The sequence below is a fragment of the Gopherus flavomarginatus genome, chromosome 4, assembly GCF_025201925.1.
Source record: "Gopherus flavomarginatus isolate rGopFla2 chromosome 4, rGopFla2.mat.asm, whole genome shotgun sequence".
In the NCBI taxonomy this organism is placed as follows: Eukaryota; Metazoa; Chordata; order Testudines; family Testudinidae; genus Gopherus; species Gopherus flavomarginatus.
The window spans coordinates 85,111,772-85,128,998 of record NC_066620.1 but is presented as its reverse complement, the minus strand read 5'-3'; the positions used below and the strand labels follow the sequence as shown (position 1 = coordinate 85,128,998).

Here is a 17,227-nt window from a genome sequence, read left to right as displayed (position 1 = left end):
TTTCTGTGTGTTCCATTCTATGCATCCGATGAAGGGGGCTGTAGCCCACAAAAGCTTATGCTCAAATAAATTTGTTCGTCTCTAAGGCGCCACAAGTGCTCCTGTTCTTTTTACAGATACAGACTAACGAGGCTGCTACTCTGAAGCCTGTTATTATCTGTGTTTTTAAACTTAATGACAGTTCACTGCATATCAACACTATTGTCATCATAACTTTCATTATTAATTCAAATACTCGGACTGGGGATGTATAAAGCTCCTCGTTCAGATTTTGTAGGGAGGTGAACAGTAATCTGTACAACCCGAATGAAATAATACTGAAAATTTCAAAGGATATTAATGGTAACTAAGCAAACTTTTTGAAACTGTGTCCTTTGGCTTTTAATACACTTCTGCCCCAATAGAACGTGACCCGATATAACACGATTTCAGATATAACGCGGTAAAGCAGCAGGGAGCCCCAGGCCCTGTAAAACGCCAACTGAGCCCTGCTGCTTTACCGCATTATATCCAAATTCACGTGGAGCCCTGGGCCCTTTAAATCCCCGCCGGGGCTCTGGCAGCCAGGCTTGGGCGGTGATTTAAAGGGCCCGGGGCTCTGGCTGCTGTGGGAAGCCCCGGGCCCTTTAAATCACCCCCCATCCCACCCCCACCCCCCGAGCCCTGTTGCCAGAGCTCCGGTGGTGATGTAAAGGGACCAGGGCTCCCCACAGCAGCTGGAGCACCAGGCCCTTTAAATCCCCGCTGGGGCTCTGGCAGTTGGGCTTGGGTGGTGGTTTAAAGGGCCAGAGGCTCCAGCCGCTGCGAGGAGCCCCGGGCCCTTTAAATCCCTGCCTGAGCCCCGCTGCCAGAGCTCTGGTGGTAACTTAAAGGGCCCAGGGCTCCCCGCAGCGGCTGGAGCACCAGGCCCTTTAAATCACCATCCGGGAAGTCAGTTTAGTCTGGCACGATGTACCGGACCAAACCCGATATAACGCGGTCTCACCTATAAGACGGTGAGATTTTTTGGCTCCCGAGGACCATGTTATATCGGGGTGAAGGTGTATGTTTAATCTCCTACATAAAATTTTTAAATAAAATAAACTGGCAGCATCAAATTTTGAAGTTAAAAAGTCATATTTTTCACATTGGGGAAGCAGCCACTCTGGAAACACATAGCAATGCTGTTGTGAAGAAATGCCTTTGAAACGTAATGACAAGAGCCTCAGAGTGAGAGAGAGAGAATGGTCTTGTGGTTAGGAACTCTGGAGATCTGGCTTGAGTTCCCAGTTTTGCCAGAGATTACCTATGTGACTGAGGGCTAGTCAGATAATCTCTTTTATTAAAATAAGGGTAATCTGTCCTTTCTCCCACCTTTTGTCTTGGCTATTTAGACTGTACTCCCTTCAGAACAAGAACTGCCTCTGTCCAGTGCCTAGGACATCGGGGCCCCAGTCTCAGTTGGGGAGTCTGTGTGCTTCTGTAATACAAATAATGTAAAAAAAAACTAAATAAACACACTCTGAGACAAATAACTTTGTAAATTGAATAGTTTTGTGACTTGTCAGAATTTTTGTATGTTTAATGATCATAATATAAATAATAATGTGAAATATTCTTCCCCCTAACTAAATGCAAGAAATATCGGAACAGGAGCGTTTTCTGTTGCATCAGGAGACCTTACCTGAGCAGCTGCTGACTGATAAGCAGATGAACCTCAGTGTCATGCCTGTATTGACTGCACCTCAGCTTATCGATGTATGTACCTCAAATTTTCTTAGCTAAAGTTTACCTATGTGCTGCTATTTTCCACAGAATTGGTGAGAAGATCAGAGTTGAATTGTCTTTGTTATTTAAAGGATGGTTTTCCATCCCACCCTCAGATGTAAAATATGAATTGGTTATTTATACTTAAGCCTCCATTATGGCTTATGATTAAACTTCAAGGTATTGCTTCCAGTTCCTGCTTTAGCTTCCTAGTTGAACATTGTGCGCTGCCATGATGGATGGAGCAGATTGAAACAGAATCAAGAGCTGAGCTGTTGGATTGGGACTCTGTGTGGATACGTGATAACTTGGAGTCTGGCTTAAGAGGCAGAAGGGACCCAGAACTTGCCACCTTTTGGAAGACAAGGGTGCTGCAAAGTGGAAGAGTGGGGAGGGCTGCAACCAGGAAGGAGGGATTTTAACAACCAGCTGCACTGAGAGCCAATAGAAAGTCTTTGATCCCCTACAGAAAATCCAGCCAACAGTCTGCCAGAGCTGACTTTCTCTCCTTCGTCCCTCACTTCTTTTTGCAGTAGTAGCTACGATCACAAATTGCCTTACTAGTTCCTATGTCCTTTAGATAGCATGATCTTTTAATCTGCTTCTCTTTTTACCACCCACTGATGTGTGCAGAAAGTTATAGAGGAATGCACATGTTGCCACAGTCACCATCAAAAGAAACCAGAACCCATCAGTGATGTCTGTTCTGGTATTCATTGCTCTCTGTACAGCCTCTATAAAAGAAGCAGCAAGTTGCAGATTTTGTCATTACTGTCCCTCTGTTGTCTTGGACTTGCCCTGGTAGTCAGCAGGTTTTGAATCCTTTACCCACACCTTAAACTAGGCTAGTTAGAAGGAAGAGGGAGAGGAGGAGATATCACATAATCCCTTTTCAAGCAGTTGGGACACTGTCAGCTGTCCAGTTTTCCTCTAATAAGTTCCTGCTACCATCAAGTCAGGGTCCTTAGTCACTGTTTACAACCAGGAAGTGATAATCAGGGGCTGGGAACAAAATATATTAGTCTTAATCTTAAATTTCAATTTAAAATCCTGATTGAGGGTTTCCTGTATGGAAACTCTGTATTAAAGAGTGAGTTGGCAAAATACGTGTTTGCAGTTTTAAATGTAAAAGGCTGTTTTAGAATTTTGATCTCAAGCATGTCTGCTTTCAGGAGACAAACGATAGTGCATGCATTTTTATATTGCTGTGAGCTCATTTTATTTGTGGAGCTCAGCTCTTGCTACAGTAGGCCAGGAATGTTGCAGCCTTAAACGGCATTTAAATTTGAAACCTGTACTATAGCAGCCTTATATCCAATATAGTCTTTCCACAGACCATTGTCATGTGGGTGGAATGCTAGTCTAAAACCTTGACTATATTCCTTACCATAAAAATACTTGCAGCCGAATCAATACATATTTCAATGAAAAGGTCACATAAGTGGAAAATACATGGTGGTCTTCCCACAGGGTTCTTCACAGTATCAGTTTGCAAGCTAAGAATAATTCTGTACTTAATCTTTTCATACCATAGCTGTACATATGTGATGAGAACAGAAGAGCTAATGAGTATGACTTCAAGAAAGCACTGGACCTGCTGGAATATATTGATGAGGTAGGAAAACTGATTGGATGATCGCAGAATCAGAGGGAAGTATATTTTAACTCCTCTGAGCTGGTGTTATTACTGTAATTAGAGGATTACATACTGGCCCTTGGTGCCCACCAATGGAAGTGACCTTTTCTAGTTTTTCAATCTTTGGAGATATAATGTCAAATGTGGTGTAGGTCAAAGTAACTGTGGTTTAGATCATAAGTGAAATAACACTTACTCTTGTAAACTGCAACAGGATAGGTCATCTGTGTTATATTGAGAACCTTGCCAGTCTAGAATTTGTCACCAAACGAAGGAGGTGGGGTGTCCATCAGTGTCCACTATTATCGATTTATCTGTGTGCCAATAAATAATCCAAAATGAGTCTGCCGTGCCTCCTCAAATTGACAAGACCTTTTTGGCCTACGTCTGTGGTTTTTATCATTATGATAGTACTATTTAGGGCATAAAGCTTGCTGCCTTAAGCTTGCATCTTTGAGAGATCACCATTTCTCCTTCCACACTCTTATTCCTTGTTTGCTGACAATTACTCTGGGCAACGCCAAAAATCAGCTCTCCAGGACCATCAGTCCTGAGCAGCATTCTTCAGCCAAAAATAAAAGCCATGTCATTTCAAAGCAGGGTTATTTCGAAATTACCTAGGAAAGGTTGCTACAGAAGTGCTGGAAAGCATTTCTGTGCTTCCTGGAATGGGGAGAATCATCTCCGATGTTCCCAGCTCTTCCTAGTCTGGAGGGGAAAGGCTCTCGCTTGAATCTATTGTATGATAGTGCTTTGTGCTACAATAAGGCCATTGTGCTGTCCAACAGTAACTTTATTGGTCACAGTTATTAAATTTAGATTATTTAGACCTTAAGTTATGGTCTTTTCCTTGTTAAAGTTCCTTTTTTGTAATGCCTCTTAAATAATTCTTATTTGTGCTCCATGTATGAAAAGTTTTATTTAGAAAATATTTGTTTGTATTTTGTGCTTTTAGTACACATTGTATGTAATGGAGGAGGAGAAAAATGTTAATGTTTGGGACAATGTATTGTACTGATAGACCCAGAATTAGTTTTCTTCCACTTTAAACAGAAAAACGTTGCTTAACACACATACCCTGATTTAACTGCTATATAAGAACTAAGTGTAAGTAATAACATTACTTTGGGAGAGAATAGCAGCAAATGGGGTTACTGAACTTAGTTGCTACTCTTCTTTCATTTGTCATGGCCTTTTTCCAAATTCCCACCATCCTTTATGAAAATAGTCATTTAGTGTCATTTTAAGAAAATAAGATTTAGAAGAATCTTTCATTTAAATTAGAGAAACTTAGATGTCTGAGTAAGAATATACACTGCAAATGAGAGAGCATAAATTAAACTAAAATTTCTGAATGGACAAGGATTAGGATTTCATGTGTATCACCCATGGAGAAGCATGATTGACAAGAGAAACTGCAGAATTTTGAGGCTAGACGTGGGTTGCCTGATTGCTCTTGTTAGCTGTCCCAGTGACATTCTATCTAACTGGCAAAAAGCTAATAGCACAAGGATTTTGCTCACACTCTTGCTTGCAGAATTCCCTCAGCCTAGGTTTCTCAGTTTCTCCAGGGGGTGGGAGGTGTTAAATAGCTGAAATGCCCAAGAAGGCTAATGGGAAAACAAATGGCCTTTTGTGGTGACAGCATCATTATCTGAGCAGGAAGGTCTCATGCCAAGCCTCTTGTATCTGTGCTAGAGGTCTGTCTGCACTAGGGTAAAGGCGTATTTTAAAGACATGTTAGCTAACACATTTTAAAACTCTAATGTAGATAGGGTAAACTGTATTTTAACAAATGATAGTTATCTGGTCATGGTGAACACCTAGCTAGCATGTAAGACAACTTGCCCTGGGCACAGTAGGTTTTTAAAATAGATTATCTAGATTTTAAAATCCATATTAGTTAGAGATAGATATGGGGTTAGAGAAATTCATAGCCTCAGCAGCAGGTGGAGAGAAACAGCGTTTAATGGTTGAAGTCTGACCCAGGTCAGCCCATGTTGTCCTAAAACAGGAGTTGCACTCAGACAAGTGATTCTCCCCTCCTTCACAGACTTACGTTTCCCTAATAGCCAAGGCCTTTATGGCTGCCAGAGTGCCAATGGGTAACCCCTTTGTGAGAGACATTATTTTAAACTTTGTGGCTTTGCAAGTCAAAGCTAGTGTCATTTCCCACTCTGTCTTCTCAGATGTCTTTAAACATCAAAGGGCATTTTTTCAAGGCAGTACTTTAGAGCAGTGCTTTTCAAAGTTTTTAGGCTGCATACCCCTTTCCAAATAATGTAGTCTAATCTACCCCCATCTGAGACAGGCAGAAGCGATGCATGGTGGGCATGCCGTCTGATTTCTGCCTTCCGTTTGGCAACAGCTCCTAGAGGTTTTCAAACTATGGGATGTGGAATAACATTCAGGGAGAGAGGCAGTGACACCAGGCGGCTTTGGCCAGCCCCACGTATCCTGGCTCAGGAAGGGAGTGCTACCTTTATCCCCTGACTCACTGCAGCACGCCACTCAGTCTGGGTTGCGGGGAGGTGTAACCAAAAATTATAACTTGCAGGCAGAGGGGGTTCAGCTCAAAAAGTTTGAAAACCTTTTCAGTAGCTCAAACATGGGACTGATATTTTCAGAAGATTTTTATTTTTATTTTTTTATTTCTAATTTCTATCAGATGCTTTTAGGTCTTATTAGCTATTACTACTTTCTCAATTAGGTTTAAATAGGTGAAACCATCCTTAACTGTCTGACATATGAGCACCGAGATCTTTCATCTTTTTCATATAGTCACTGTATCTCAACCAAAATGCAGTAATTTGTGGTTTCCTGAAACGGGTCTTTCCCATAAATGGGTGGCAGTTGAAAAACGTGGCAGCCTTACCATCATGCTGTAATTGATTTTTCTATATTTATTAAGACCTACCTCTGCTAGTCACTGTTGGTTTATCTCTTAGGCCCTACTCATGTTCACATCACACTCTTCCATTGCTTGGGCTGTGCTGCTTGGCTTCTTAACTAGATGACCTGTTTCTATTTGCTTTTATTTTGCACCATTTTTGCTGACTTTCCCACAAGTTTTGTTCTTTGTAACGTGTGCCGAGCATACAAAAAAAGTAGAGCAAGGAATTGTGCCCTAAATGTTGCATTGAATGTAGAGTAAATTTCAGTCTTTTCTCTCCTGTTAATTCTCTTGTGTTTTAGAACACAAGATTATTTACCCTTTGCAAGTCTCTCAGATTTGGTGCTAACAATTGTCCTGCTACTAGGGCAGTAGTGTAAAATTACTCAGGGTCAAATGATCATATATTGGCCAATTAGATGGTTTGACAATGCAAGGGTATAACACAGCTGCACAGAAACATGCATACATATTACAATGCTTACTTTCTCTCATACTACATTGTGCTTATGCAGTACTGTTTTATCTGAAGATTTCAAAGAACTAAATCTCAAAACTCCTGTGAAATAGATCAGTAAAGTGAGGCACAGGGAGGTTGTTTATCTACAATAAGCAGAGCTGAATAGAATTCAGAGGCCATGTGAAGCTTGAAGCCCCTGCATTTGTGAATCAAATGAACCAAATGACTGAATGAAATTTGGACAAATAGCAAGTTTTAGTAAGTTTTTGTGTAAAAACCATGTGAAATTACTGCATTTTTCACTGTTTCCACCCCAAGTCATAACTGGGCGTCATTTCAGGTACCTGTCCCGAGTGTTGAAGTGGTAACAAAATTAGGCTGTTTTGCTTTGAGGGTTTTGAGAGATGGTCTGCTTTGACCACTAGACGGTACTGCCTCTCTGCAGTGAAGTGGACAAACAGTTTCCTATGTACTAGTTACCAATATCAATTATCCTTTTGTAAACAAGAGTAATGAAAGCATCCAAGTCAACTCTGGGTTCTGGATGTGATGTGGTGATTAGGAAAAACCCTTTATTTGTCTTTTTTTAAAAAATGCAGCAGTTAATATTAATTTTCCTTTTCTTTTTAAATTGAAGGAGGAAGAAGTGGATGTAAATGATCTTAAGCTTAAAATTCTTTGTAAAGCTCTCCAAAGAGACAGGTAGGTCATAACTGAACATACAGGAAGTGTACAATTTTCTCTATTCCTAGCACTGATTTTTCTTAATTGTAAATTTCTGTACTAATCTCCAGCTTCTAATATCAGATTGAATGTTCAAATGGTATGTATGTATGTTTAATATAGATTCTGAAAAGTCTGTCCAGGACAGTGTGTGTTTTTAGAGGGAGGGGAGAGGTATCACTTACAAAGCTACTTCTGTAATAGTTTATCCATTAAATCCTCTAGCTATTTTACAAATACTTTAAACATTTAGGGAATTAAAATGCAACTATGTGCTTTCTTGAATTTTCTTTTGCCCTTTAATGGAGGAGAGAGATGACTGGCTATGAAACTGGATTTTTTTCTTTGAGGCTAACAGCATATTTCCACTTCTGGAATAAGCAGATCCTAAGCTTTGGATCTTCTAGAGCAGTGTTTCTCAACGACCAGTCACAGTTTAGGAAGGCAGCAAGCTGATCCTTGGTATAAGGTAGAGAAACACTGTTCTAGAGTATTGTCCATTGACGCTACTGCTGGAGACTTTCATGTCACTTATGCTGGGCACAGATCTACTTTGACAAATTATTCTCTAGAGCTGCAGTGCTGGATGTTCAGCTCTGGACTTAGTTGAGTTGGACAGCTCCAAGGACCTTGGTTCTGTTATGTTGGACACAAATACTTTGGTAAGCTGTTCCTCACTTCGTAGTCAACAAAACAGGATTGTTGATACTGGAAGAGACCAGGGACCTAAATATTGTTTTAGCTGGCTATAGAGCCGCTTTGACTGATCTCCAAAGTCAGTGCTGGACACACCTTACTAGACTTAATCAACTGGATCTGAAGAGTTTCCCTCATCACCAGTGTTTGAGGCAATCCTCCTCTTCACAGATCTCTAAATCAGTGGTTCTCAACCAGGAGTACTCCTACCCATGAGGGTACACAGAGGTCTTTTAGGGGGTACATCAACTTATCTACATATTTGCCTAGTTTTACAACAAGTTACATAAAAAGCACTATTGAAGTCAGTACAAATTGAATTTTCATACAGTGACTTGTTTAGACTGCTCTATATACTATACACTGAAATGTAAGTACAAGATTTATATTCTGATCGATTTATTTTATAATTATGTGGTAAAAATGAGAGAGGCAGCAATTTTTCAGTAATAGTTGTTGTGACACTTTTTTGTATTTTGCTGTCTGATTTTTTTCAGTGAGTAGTTTGTGAGGTGAAACTTGGGGTAGACAAGACAAATCAGCCTCCTGAAATGGGTACAGTAGTCTGGAAAAATTGAGAGTCACTGGTCTAGGTAATGCCCATGACATGTAGGCACCCTTTCCTTCTAGTTTTCAAATGCTAGTCAGTCAGATTTTTGAACTATGGTCATACTCCACCCCTACTCCAAAGGGACAGAAGGGGAAAAAAATAACCAATGAGGGAAGAGCATATTCCATGCACACTGCACCTTTGGCAATCAAAAGGAGCTGAAAAGCAGTTGGAGCCACTCTCGCTTAAAGGGGAGGTTCCAAAGCACAAGGATTTCCAGAAAATTCCCAGCTTGCATGGCCAGGGAGCATTTATCCTACAAGAGGGAATATGCAAGCAACATAGTTACTTGCTGATTAGTAACCTTCCCCACTCCTCATTATATTGGGGGTAGGTCCTGCTTTAAAAGCCTTCACAATTATAGCCTAACAAGTTTTTAGGCTTTGTCCATGCTGGGCCAAGAACGGAGTTCAGAAATGGTATTTAAACTCTGCTAGAACAAATTTTAAACATGGCTCTCATCCACATTGGCTTGCTAATCTGTATTCAAACCAGTTTGGGTGGAATAGTGTTTACATAGTTTACACATAATTTCCAGATTTGGTTCCCAGTTCACTGAGGTTCTGCAGCCAAGGAGGTTAATCCCTGTTCCAAAGGAGGTAGTGGCCATTCTCTAGCGTCTGCAAAATGCTACATTAGGCATTCCACAATACCTGTTTTTAGGGATGGAGCTTGTTACATTCCCTGACCTGATTACTATACATGGTGACTGGATTTTTTGGTAAAATGCCGAGACTCACTAAGCATGCTTAGCAACATCCTAACATAGTGCTGGACTTCATTTCTCTCATTCTCTTCACCACTCATATGCCTGTTGAAGGAGTGAAGATAGGGGAAAAGGAGGATAACAGGGAACTTGTATTTTTTCTTCCCAATACAATCATGGGTGAAATCCTGACTCTGTTGTAGTCAGTGAGAGTTTGTCCCCAGGTGCTATGTTTTGTTGTTGTTAGCGTACCTCTTTGGAGACATGGCTGAGAACTGACCAAATCATCCATTTCCCAGTGACCACACAAGATAATTATGTCCGTTTTAGGACTGAAATAATGGATATAGCTACACTGCAGTTAAAAACCTGCAGCTGGCTCATGACAGCTGTCTCAGGCTCACAGGCTAAGGTACTGTTTAATTGCAGTGTAGGTGTTCAGGCTCGGGCTGGAGCCTGGGCTCTCTAGGACCCTGTGAGATGGGAGGGTCCCAGAGCTTAGACTGCAGCCTGATCCCAACATCTACATCACAATTAAACAGTCCCTTAGCCAGAGCCAGCTGGCACAGGCCAGCTGTGGGTATCTAATTGCAGTGTAGCCATACCCAGCATAATTCCAGGCTGCATGGCATTTGACATTGGGGACAAGAAACCTCAGCAACTGAAAAATCCAGTGCCAACAGCAAGGGAAGTTATTTTAAATCAGGGTTTTTTTTCCCCCTTTCTGCCAAGCAAGAATGGTTTGAATTTGGGCTTCAACAGCAGCCTGACCTTTTCCCTTGAATGACTCAGCATATGTGATCACATATTAAGGCTTGCATAGAAACTATGGATATTTTGTGCTGAGTTAGGGCCTTGAAATTTTAAATCTTTCACTCAACGTTTTGTTCTTCCTTTGCTTCTCCAGTTTAAAAAAGTTTGTTGGCAAGTTGCCTTTGCTTCTGTGTTCTGAAGTATGCGTTTTTACAGAAAACTCTTGTCAGAATGGTGCTTGTGGAATAATTAAAATAATTGTTTAAATTATCTTACTTAGACCCATCTGTGTAATTGATTCTGAGTTCTCTAATTGAAGCAAATAACTTTTTTCTGCTGTTACGGTTTAGTCAGTGGGGAGGCATTCCTATTATCTTCTTTATTAGATTGTCTTGTAATGCCACAATTTTAATAAAATTTTCCTCTAAAATATTAAAAAGATAATCAGTTCAAGATGCAACGAACACTAGCTTTCAACTGTAGAAATGCACACAGAATACAGGTATACTCCAAGAAAATGTATTACTGTTTTAGTATCAGGTTTTTAATGATCCTGTTCTCATATTTGATCAAGTTTTTAATCAACTTTACAACTTATAATTTATACTTTCTGAGTTGCAGTTGGTCCAGTTCAGAAGGTAAAGATGATCCAATTGAAGCATCTAAAGACAGTATATTTGTGAAAATATTACAAAAGTTATTGAAAGAAGGTAAGTTTTGTTATGTGTAAAAAATACTTCCTCAAATTACTGTCATCCTTGTTTTAAAACATACTTAACAAAATAAACAGCTTTTATCTATAAAAAGTAGAACAAGTAAGATGTAAAAGAAGCAAAAAAAAATTGCATCAGTAATTCATTAGATAAAAATGTGACCATGGTGGCACCCTACTCTAGCTTTTTGTATTGTTAGAGAGGCAACAAAATATGTAAATTCTCTCGGAGCCTCCAAATCACATGTGTTTTGCAGGAAGATAGTGTTGATTTTTTAGTATCTCATTATTATACAATGGAACTCAGCCTCCAGTGTAAAAATCCCCTATGGGACAGAGGAGGAATTTTAAGACACCAGGACTAATTCAGAATGGCTTAATTGTTTTAACTCACACTTTTAAAAAACTAACAAAAAGCCGTGTGTTCAGACCAATCAAGCAACATGACAACTCAAAAGGAATTTTGGGGGGAAATTTTATAAGCAACTAAAAAAGAGATTAGAATAGTAACTCAACCTTTAATTTAAAATTTAAAAAAGCTATATTGTCAAATGAGAGAAGCTTGAAGATTATAATTATGGAAGTGCATTTCTTCAGAACAGTTTTATGTTGCATTTTTAAACCTATCTGATTCTTGACCTTTTTTAAGGGCTGCAGTATCCAGTCATTTGGACTAAGTCCATTTTAACGGATCAAAAGTATGATTCATCATAGTTTTTTGTTTTTTTTGTTAAACAGGCACTTTGTGGAGTTTACATAACTATTAAAATATGGAATATGAAAATGGTCAAATTGAGGAGGGGAATATAATCTTAATCTTTAAACAATGAACTCAGTTTTACAGAACACTTTATAGAGTTGTTGCACTGCATGACACAGTAGCTAGAATAGAATTAGAACAGTCTTTACAACTGCAAATAAATGAGATTCAGGAACTGAAATGCAGGTACAGATGTTTCCATTGGCATCAGGCATCCTTTCTAAGTATCTTACAGTTTCTATAATGCGAGTTTTTTTGTGTTGTAGGAGTTCAGCTCAGTGAATATTTACCGGAGGTGAAGGACTTGGTGCAAGCAGATGAACTTGGGAACTTGAAATCCAATCCTTATTTTGAATTTGTGCTAAAGGCAAACTATGAACACTATGTTCAAGGACAAGCATGATGACTTTTAACATTTTTGAAAGTAGAAACTTCTAAAGAGCTGAGTTAAAGCAGTGTATACTTTTTTACATTCTGTACGTACTTAGTTAAACCTTTGTAATAAAGTTTATACAGTAATGTGTTTGGCTTTTGAAATTACCAGTCTTTACAATATAGCTAAGTCTCTTAATTTTTCTCTGGGAAACTCACCTTCTCTCCCGATGGCTGTAAATGTATGGTTGATTTTCATTTTCTGTGCCTCTTTTGGTTTCACATTTGTTCTGTACTTTTGTCTCATGTGCAGGAAGTCTCAACACTAGAGGCACATACACCAGGGGTGAAATCCTGGCCCCATTGAAAACCATGGGAGTTTTGCCATTGACTTCACTGGGTCCAGGATTTCACCCCGGGAGTATATATTGGAAAAAAATACAATAAATGTTAGATGATGGCCGAATATATAGCTTTTTGGATTAAGAAATGAAAGCCATGCTTGTGTAAGGCACTCTGCTTAGAAATTAGGCTTTTGGTATAAAACTTTGCATTGATACAGCACCTTCCATCTGAAGAGATCTATGCAATACATGGATAGGTAAGTAGTCCCATTTACAGAAAAAGAAACTGTCACAGAAAGGATAAGTGACTTGCACAGGGTCACTCCCTGTGCCAGTGGCAGATGATAGGGGTAGAACCCACATCTTCTGACTCAAGTACCCTGGCCTAGCAAATACATCGGTCTTTCAACTTGTAAGTAAATGCAGTTTTTCACATAAATTTTCAGCAAATCCAGAGCAATTTAGATTAAGGTTACAAATACAAAAGTTATCTGTAGATTTTTACATTTTTAAAACGAGATTGAAGTTTGCACCATACAGTAATTGACAATAAATGCCTAGAACCTAAGCTCCCAGGAAACCTAGAAAGCAGTTACCAAAGTGAGAGTCCAGGAAGACCTTCCTTACTCGAAGACTCATTCTTTACTAGTAGATGCCAACTTACCCCCGTTCACTCATCTCTGACACGATGATAAAAAAAAAAAAGTCCATGTAACTCTTAAAACATTGTAATGGTTCTCAGACAGAAATAACAGGTTTCATTTAAAATCATATAAAAATTGCTTTAATCTGACAAATCGCAGGAGGAGCTTTTCTTTTACAAATAGTTTAATGTCCAGAGAGTGAGTGCAGAGCAACTTGCATACCCTTATGCTCTACTTGCCCTGGCTAGGTGCCTGCTAAAACAACTTGATCCAACAGCTGAGAAGGTCATAAGTTAAATCAGTTGAAGAGAATCCAATTTCTAGTTTAAAAAGCACAGCTATCGCACCATTGCTTCCCCTCCTCCCTGTGCTAATACAGTGCTCAGGGCTGAAAGGCTGAACATGTTTGGAAGAATAGACTTATCTAGAGATGTTCTAACTAATATGGAAAAGATACTCATTAGCAACCTTGTAAAAAGTCAACCATTAAACTTCACCTGTTTCTACAGTATTACATGGCTGTGAGAGCCGTCAGTATAACTTACAGCTTTGACTTTACAAAAAGGAATAATTCAAAGTATTGGAATTTTACTTACCATTTCCATTTAACATTGTGTTTTACATGAGTATCTCAAATTATTTAAAAAACTAAACATTTAGGAGATGGGAAATGGTATATCAAACGACTGGCACTCTTTGTAAGGATATCTTATTCCTGGGCTTTGGCTTTGTTAAAATTAGCTTGAAGTATCTAGTAATGTGGACATTTCTGGTCAAGCCTTGAACATACTGATGGGATTTCTCACCCCCCCGCCCTCTGACTCATCTCCATACAGTCTAACCACCTGTACCCAGTCATAATCCAAAGAGTATGCCAAGGGAAACATCTCAATAGCTGTTATACTTAGTCAAGAAAATAGATTTGCTAAGGTTTATGTATAACTATAGATTGGAGTAGATCACGAGTGAACAGCAAAGAAAGGGTTATTTAATCATTCTGTTTTGCAGAAAGTCAATGTTTATCTATCGGTTGTAAGCTCCTGCAGGCAGACTGTTTGTCCTGCGCAGCATGGATTATGCACCTCAACAAATGACCCATGTAATTTTCACAGCTAAGGCTCTTTGGTCTAGTGCTGGTGTAAAAGGTACTTTGCATTGATACAGTACCTTTCATCTGAGGATCTCTCAAGCACTAGGCTGTAGGCAGTAGATTAAAAAAAACACACCTTTAATAACTTCCTTACTCAAACTGAAGTTCAATATTTGGATATTAGGAATGTTCAGTGTGTTCACCATGTCAGTATAAAATTTGAAAGGTCAAGATTACTGGGTTATTGTCCCTTTGCATGTGCTTGTTCATTCTATGCAATCAGAACTCCCACTGATTCCTGTTCATCTGCTTCCATTAGGGCAGATGAGGTCCAAAGTGTATATTACAAGAGTTGCACAGTTAAAATTTGGTATTTGCTCCAATTTCCAAGCTCTTCTGATCTATCCATTAAAACAAAGTAACAAAAGTTTGTGGTGAACACTTCTCTTATAGAACAAACTTCTCTCAAATAGTGGCACAGAGAAAAGGTCTTCATTTAGCACTGCATATGAATGTCACGGGTATCCTATTTTGCTGCATAATAGATCTAAAAAAATGGCAACGAAGAGGAACAGTTACAATAATTATAGACTACTACCTGTTCCTGCAAGAAAGTTTTCAGTTGTCCATGTGATTAAATTAAATAGGGGAGAAAATGTTCTCAAATGTTTGGGGGGAGGCGCGAAGGTAATACAATCTTTAATTATAAAATTTGTTAAGCATTTCTTTCCTTGTATAGGATACAAATCATTTTAATGTCCAACCCTCACTTGTAAAAATCACAAGTTTAAGAATTATGGGAAAGGGTGTGAAGTCGTGATTTGTATCGACAAGCAGAAGAAATTGGACATTCCAGTACGGAGATCAGTTTTATTCTTGCCCTGTACTTGTTGCTGGAATTTGAACTGACTAGTGGCTGTGGTGGCTGAACCCTGAAAAAGAAATATTGATTTAGCCCCTCGTGCCTATCCTATGTTTTAATCACAGAGAATGTATACAGGAGAAGTGGCCTTTTATGAGGAAAATTAATATTGCCACCAGGCATTTGTCTATATTAAATTGCTATATATCATACTTAGCTATAGTATCACTTTGAGATACCACGAGATTTGTGGTAGGAAAACCAAAATGGTATATGTCCAATAATTTTTTTTCAAAATTTACATTAAAAGGTCACTGACAATGCTTCCTCTGTTAATATTTTAAGCAGGGTTTGTGCCACCGCATATGGATAACTGGAGTACAAATACATCTCATGAAATAACTAATCTGTATTTTAGTCTGCTGCTGAGTATCTTTTTTAATACCTGATTATTGTGATTCCTTAAAATCCTCAGGAAAGGTAGTTTCTCTTTATGGAGAATTTATGTAGGTTCAGTTTTAGGCAACAGTGTTTTGGGAAGAATGAAGAGAAGAAAAAATTGCAGAGAAAAATCATTTCTCCGCCCCTCCCTCCCCCACCTGCTTTACGACAGTAGCATGGCAGGAAGTGGAAATGGAAAGCGGCAGCAAAAAGACATAGGGTGCAGCCAGAGGCGAAGGGGAGAGCTGCCAGATTAGGAGTTGCACAGATTAAACGTTAGAAGAAGAAGAAAAGTTGACCCTCCCGATAAACCTTGCTGCTGGGGAAATCCAACTGCAGAAAATGTCTTCTCCTTCATAGTGGTTCATGGTAGCACAGAGACTTCCTCCTAGCACTTCTTTCTCTATCCCACATTTTAGTTGTCTTTTTTCAGAAAAATTTTCCTTTAGCCACTCCTACCCTAATTTCTCCAAAGTCAGTTGCTACAAACCAGATCTGCTTTCTTCATCTCCTTTACCTGAGTCTTTCACTTATGCCAAATAGAATCACTGCTTATTGAAAGCCTGGCTAGATGAATAGTTAAGTCCCCTTAATTTAACGATGGAGTAGTTTCATCCAGTCAGAGACAGCTTATCGGTAAGACTAATTTACCTTTTTAAAAACCCTTACGGGTGAGCTATTCTGAGTCACACATCATCTGTATTCTAAGCCAATCAGAACTCAGCAGGTCAATAATGGATACAGTTCATAACTGCAATTGGAGTGCACCAGGATCCAACAGCTAGTGGTTAAATCTACATCAGACTTCTTCTGGTATTAGAAATAGTCACTGGAATAAATTTTCCCAGGACCAGTATCTTTTGAAGGGCTTCTTTAACAGACATCCACCATTATCCTATGCATTTCTTTTTCATATGCATCTTTAAATCAGACCCAATAAAATCACTGTGTTTTAAAGAGCTTGCTGATTGATTTTTAAATGTAAGGTCAGATTCCCTACAGGGCAGTGGTTCTCAAACTTTTGTACGGGTGCCCCCTTTCACATAGAAAGCCTCTGAGTGAGACTCCTCCTTATAAATAAAATACTTTGTATATATTTAACACCATTATAAATGCTGGAGGCAAAGCAGGGTTTGGGGTGGAGGCTGACACCTTGTGACCCCCTTAGGGGTCCCGACCCCCAGTTTGAGAACCTGATATAGAGCAAATGAAAGCATGAGAGGGGCAGTCAATATAAATCATAATCTACTGTTTCCTTTTCAGCTTTAGATTTTCTTCTGTGCTAATTCCCCTTCTTACCTACACAACCTATTTTTCTAATTGTTTTTCCCCTTTTATGTCTATACTTTGTTGGGATGAATACAGTTCCTATTTATGGAGGAAGAATGGCCCCTTCCCTGATTTGGCAAAGAATTGTAAAAGAAGTGAATGGTACTTAATACTGGTCTGTGATCCCTACCTTAAAATTGAATTACAGTACAAGCATTTTTTCAGGGTTCCTGAAAGTTATAAACCTCTCCTCCTTCATTACTTTTGTGGTGGATGCAGAGAGGCCTTTGTTAATTACATATCTAGGCTATCTTGCTGGTTGCTGAAACGATCAGTAGGAAATGTAGGAGCAGTTTCCTCCTAATTTTACAGAGAAATAGCCTATAAAAGGATATTTTATGGTGGGCTACAAGCCAGAAAGAACACTTCTATCTTTGGCTTCCATAGAGAAAACACCTGTTGAGCATAGGGATTCCTTCTAGCACGTGTTGTGCACATTAAGTACAAAGT

General features: G+C 39.2%; 1 protein-coding gene and 1 long non-coding RNA gene across 3 annotated transcripts in view; one reads left to right on the top strand and one right to left on the bottom strand.

The window, feature by feature from the left end:
• Positions 1 to 12,214, top strand: part of NUP133 (nucleoporin 133) — a 60,598-nt gene extending 48,384 nt beyond the window's left edge. The window contains exons 22-26 of one of the 2 annotated variants that reach the window (XM_050949034.1): positions 1,619 to 1,737; positions 3,281 to 3,361; positions 7,373 to 7,437; positions 10,845 to 10,933; positions 11,962 to 12,214. In XM_050949034.1, the coding sequence (XP_050804991.1) occupies positions 1,619 to 1,737; positions 3,281 to 3,361; positions 7,373 to 7,437; positions 10,845 to 10,933; positions 11,962 to 12,098 (491 nt within the window). In that variant the 3' untranslated portion in view covers positions 12,099 to 12,214. Of the gene's footprint in view, positions 1 to 1,373; positions 1,533 to 1,618; positions 1,738 to 3,280; positions 3,362 to 7,372; positions 7,438 to 10,844; positions 10,934 to 11,961 lie in introns of those variants that run through there. The other variant, XM_050949035.1, reaches the window with a different exon arrangement.
• Positions 1,369 to 13,233, bottom strand: LOC127049014 (uncharacterized). The gene is made up of 3 exons (XR_007773849.1): positions 13,076 to 13,233; positions 3,579 to 3,696; positions 1,369 to 1,459 (listed from the first exon to the last, which is right to left on the bottom strand). It is a non-coding gene; the product is annotated as an uncharacterized LOC127049014 (long non-coding RNA).
• Between the last annotated feature and the right edge of the window lie 3,994 nt (positions 13,234 to 17,227).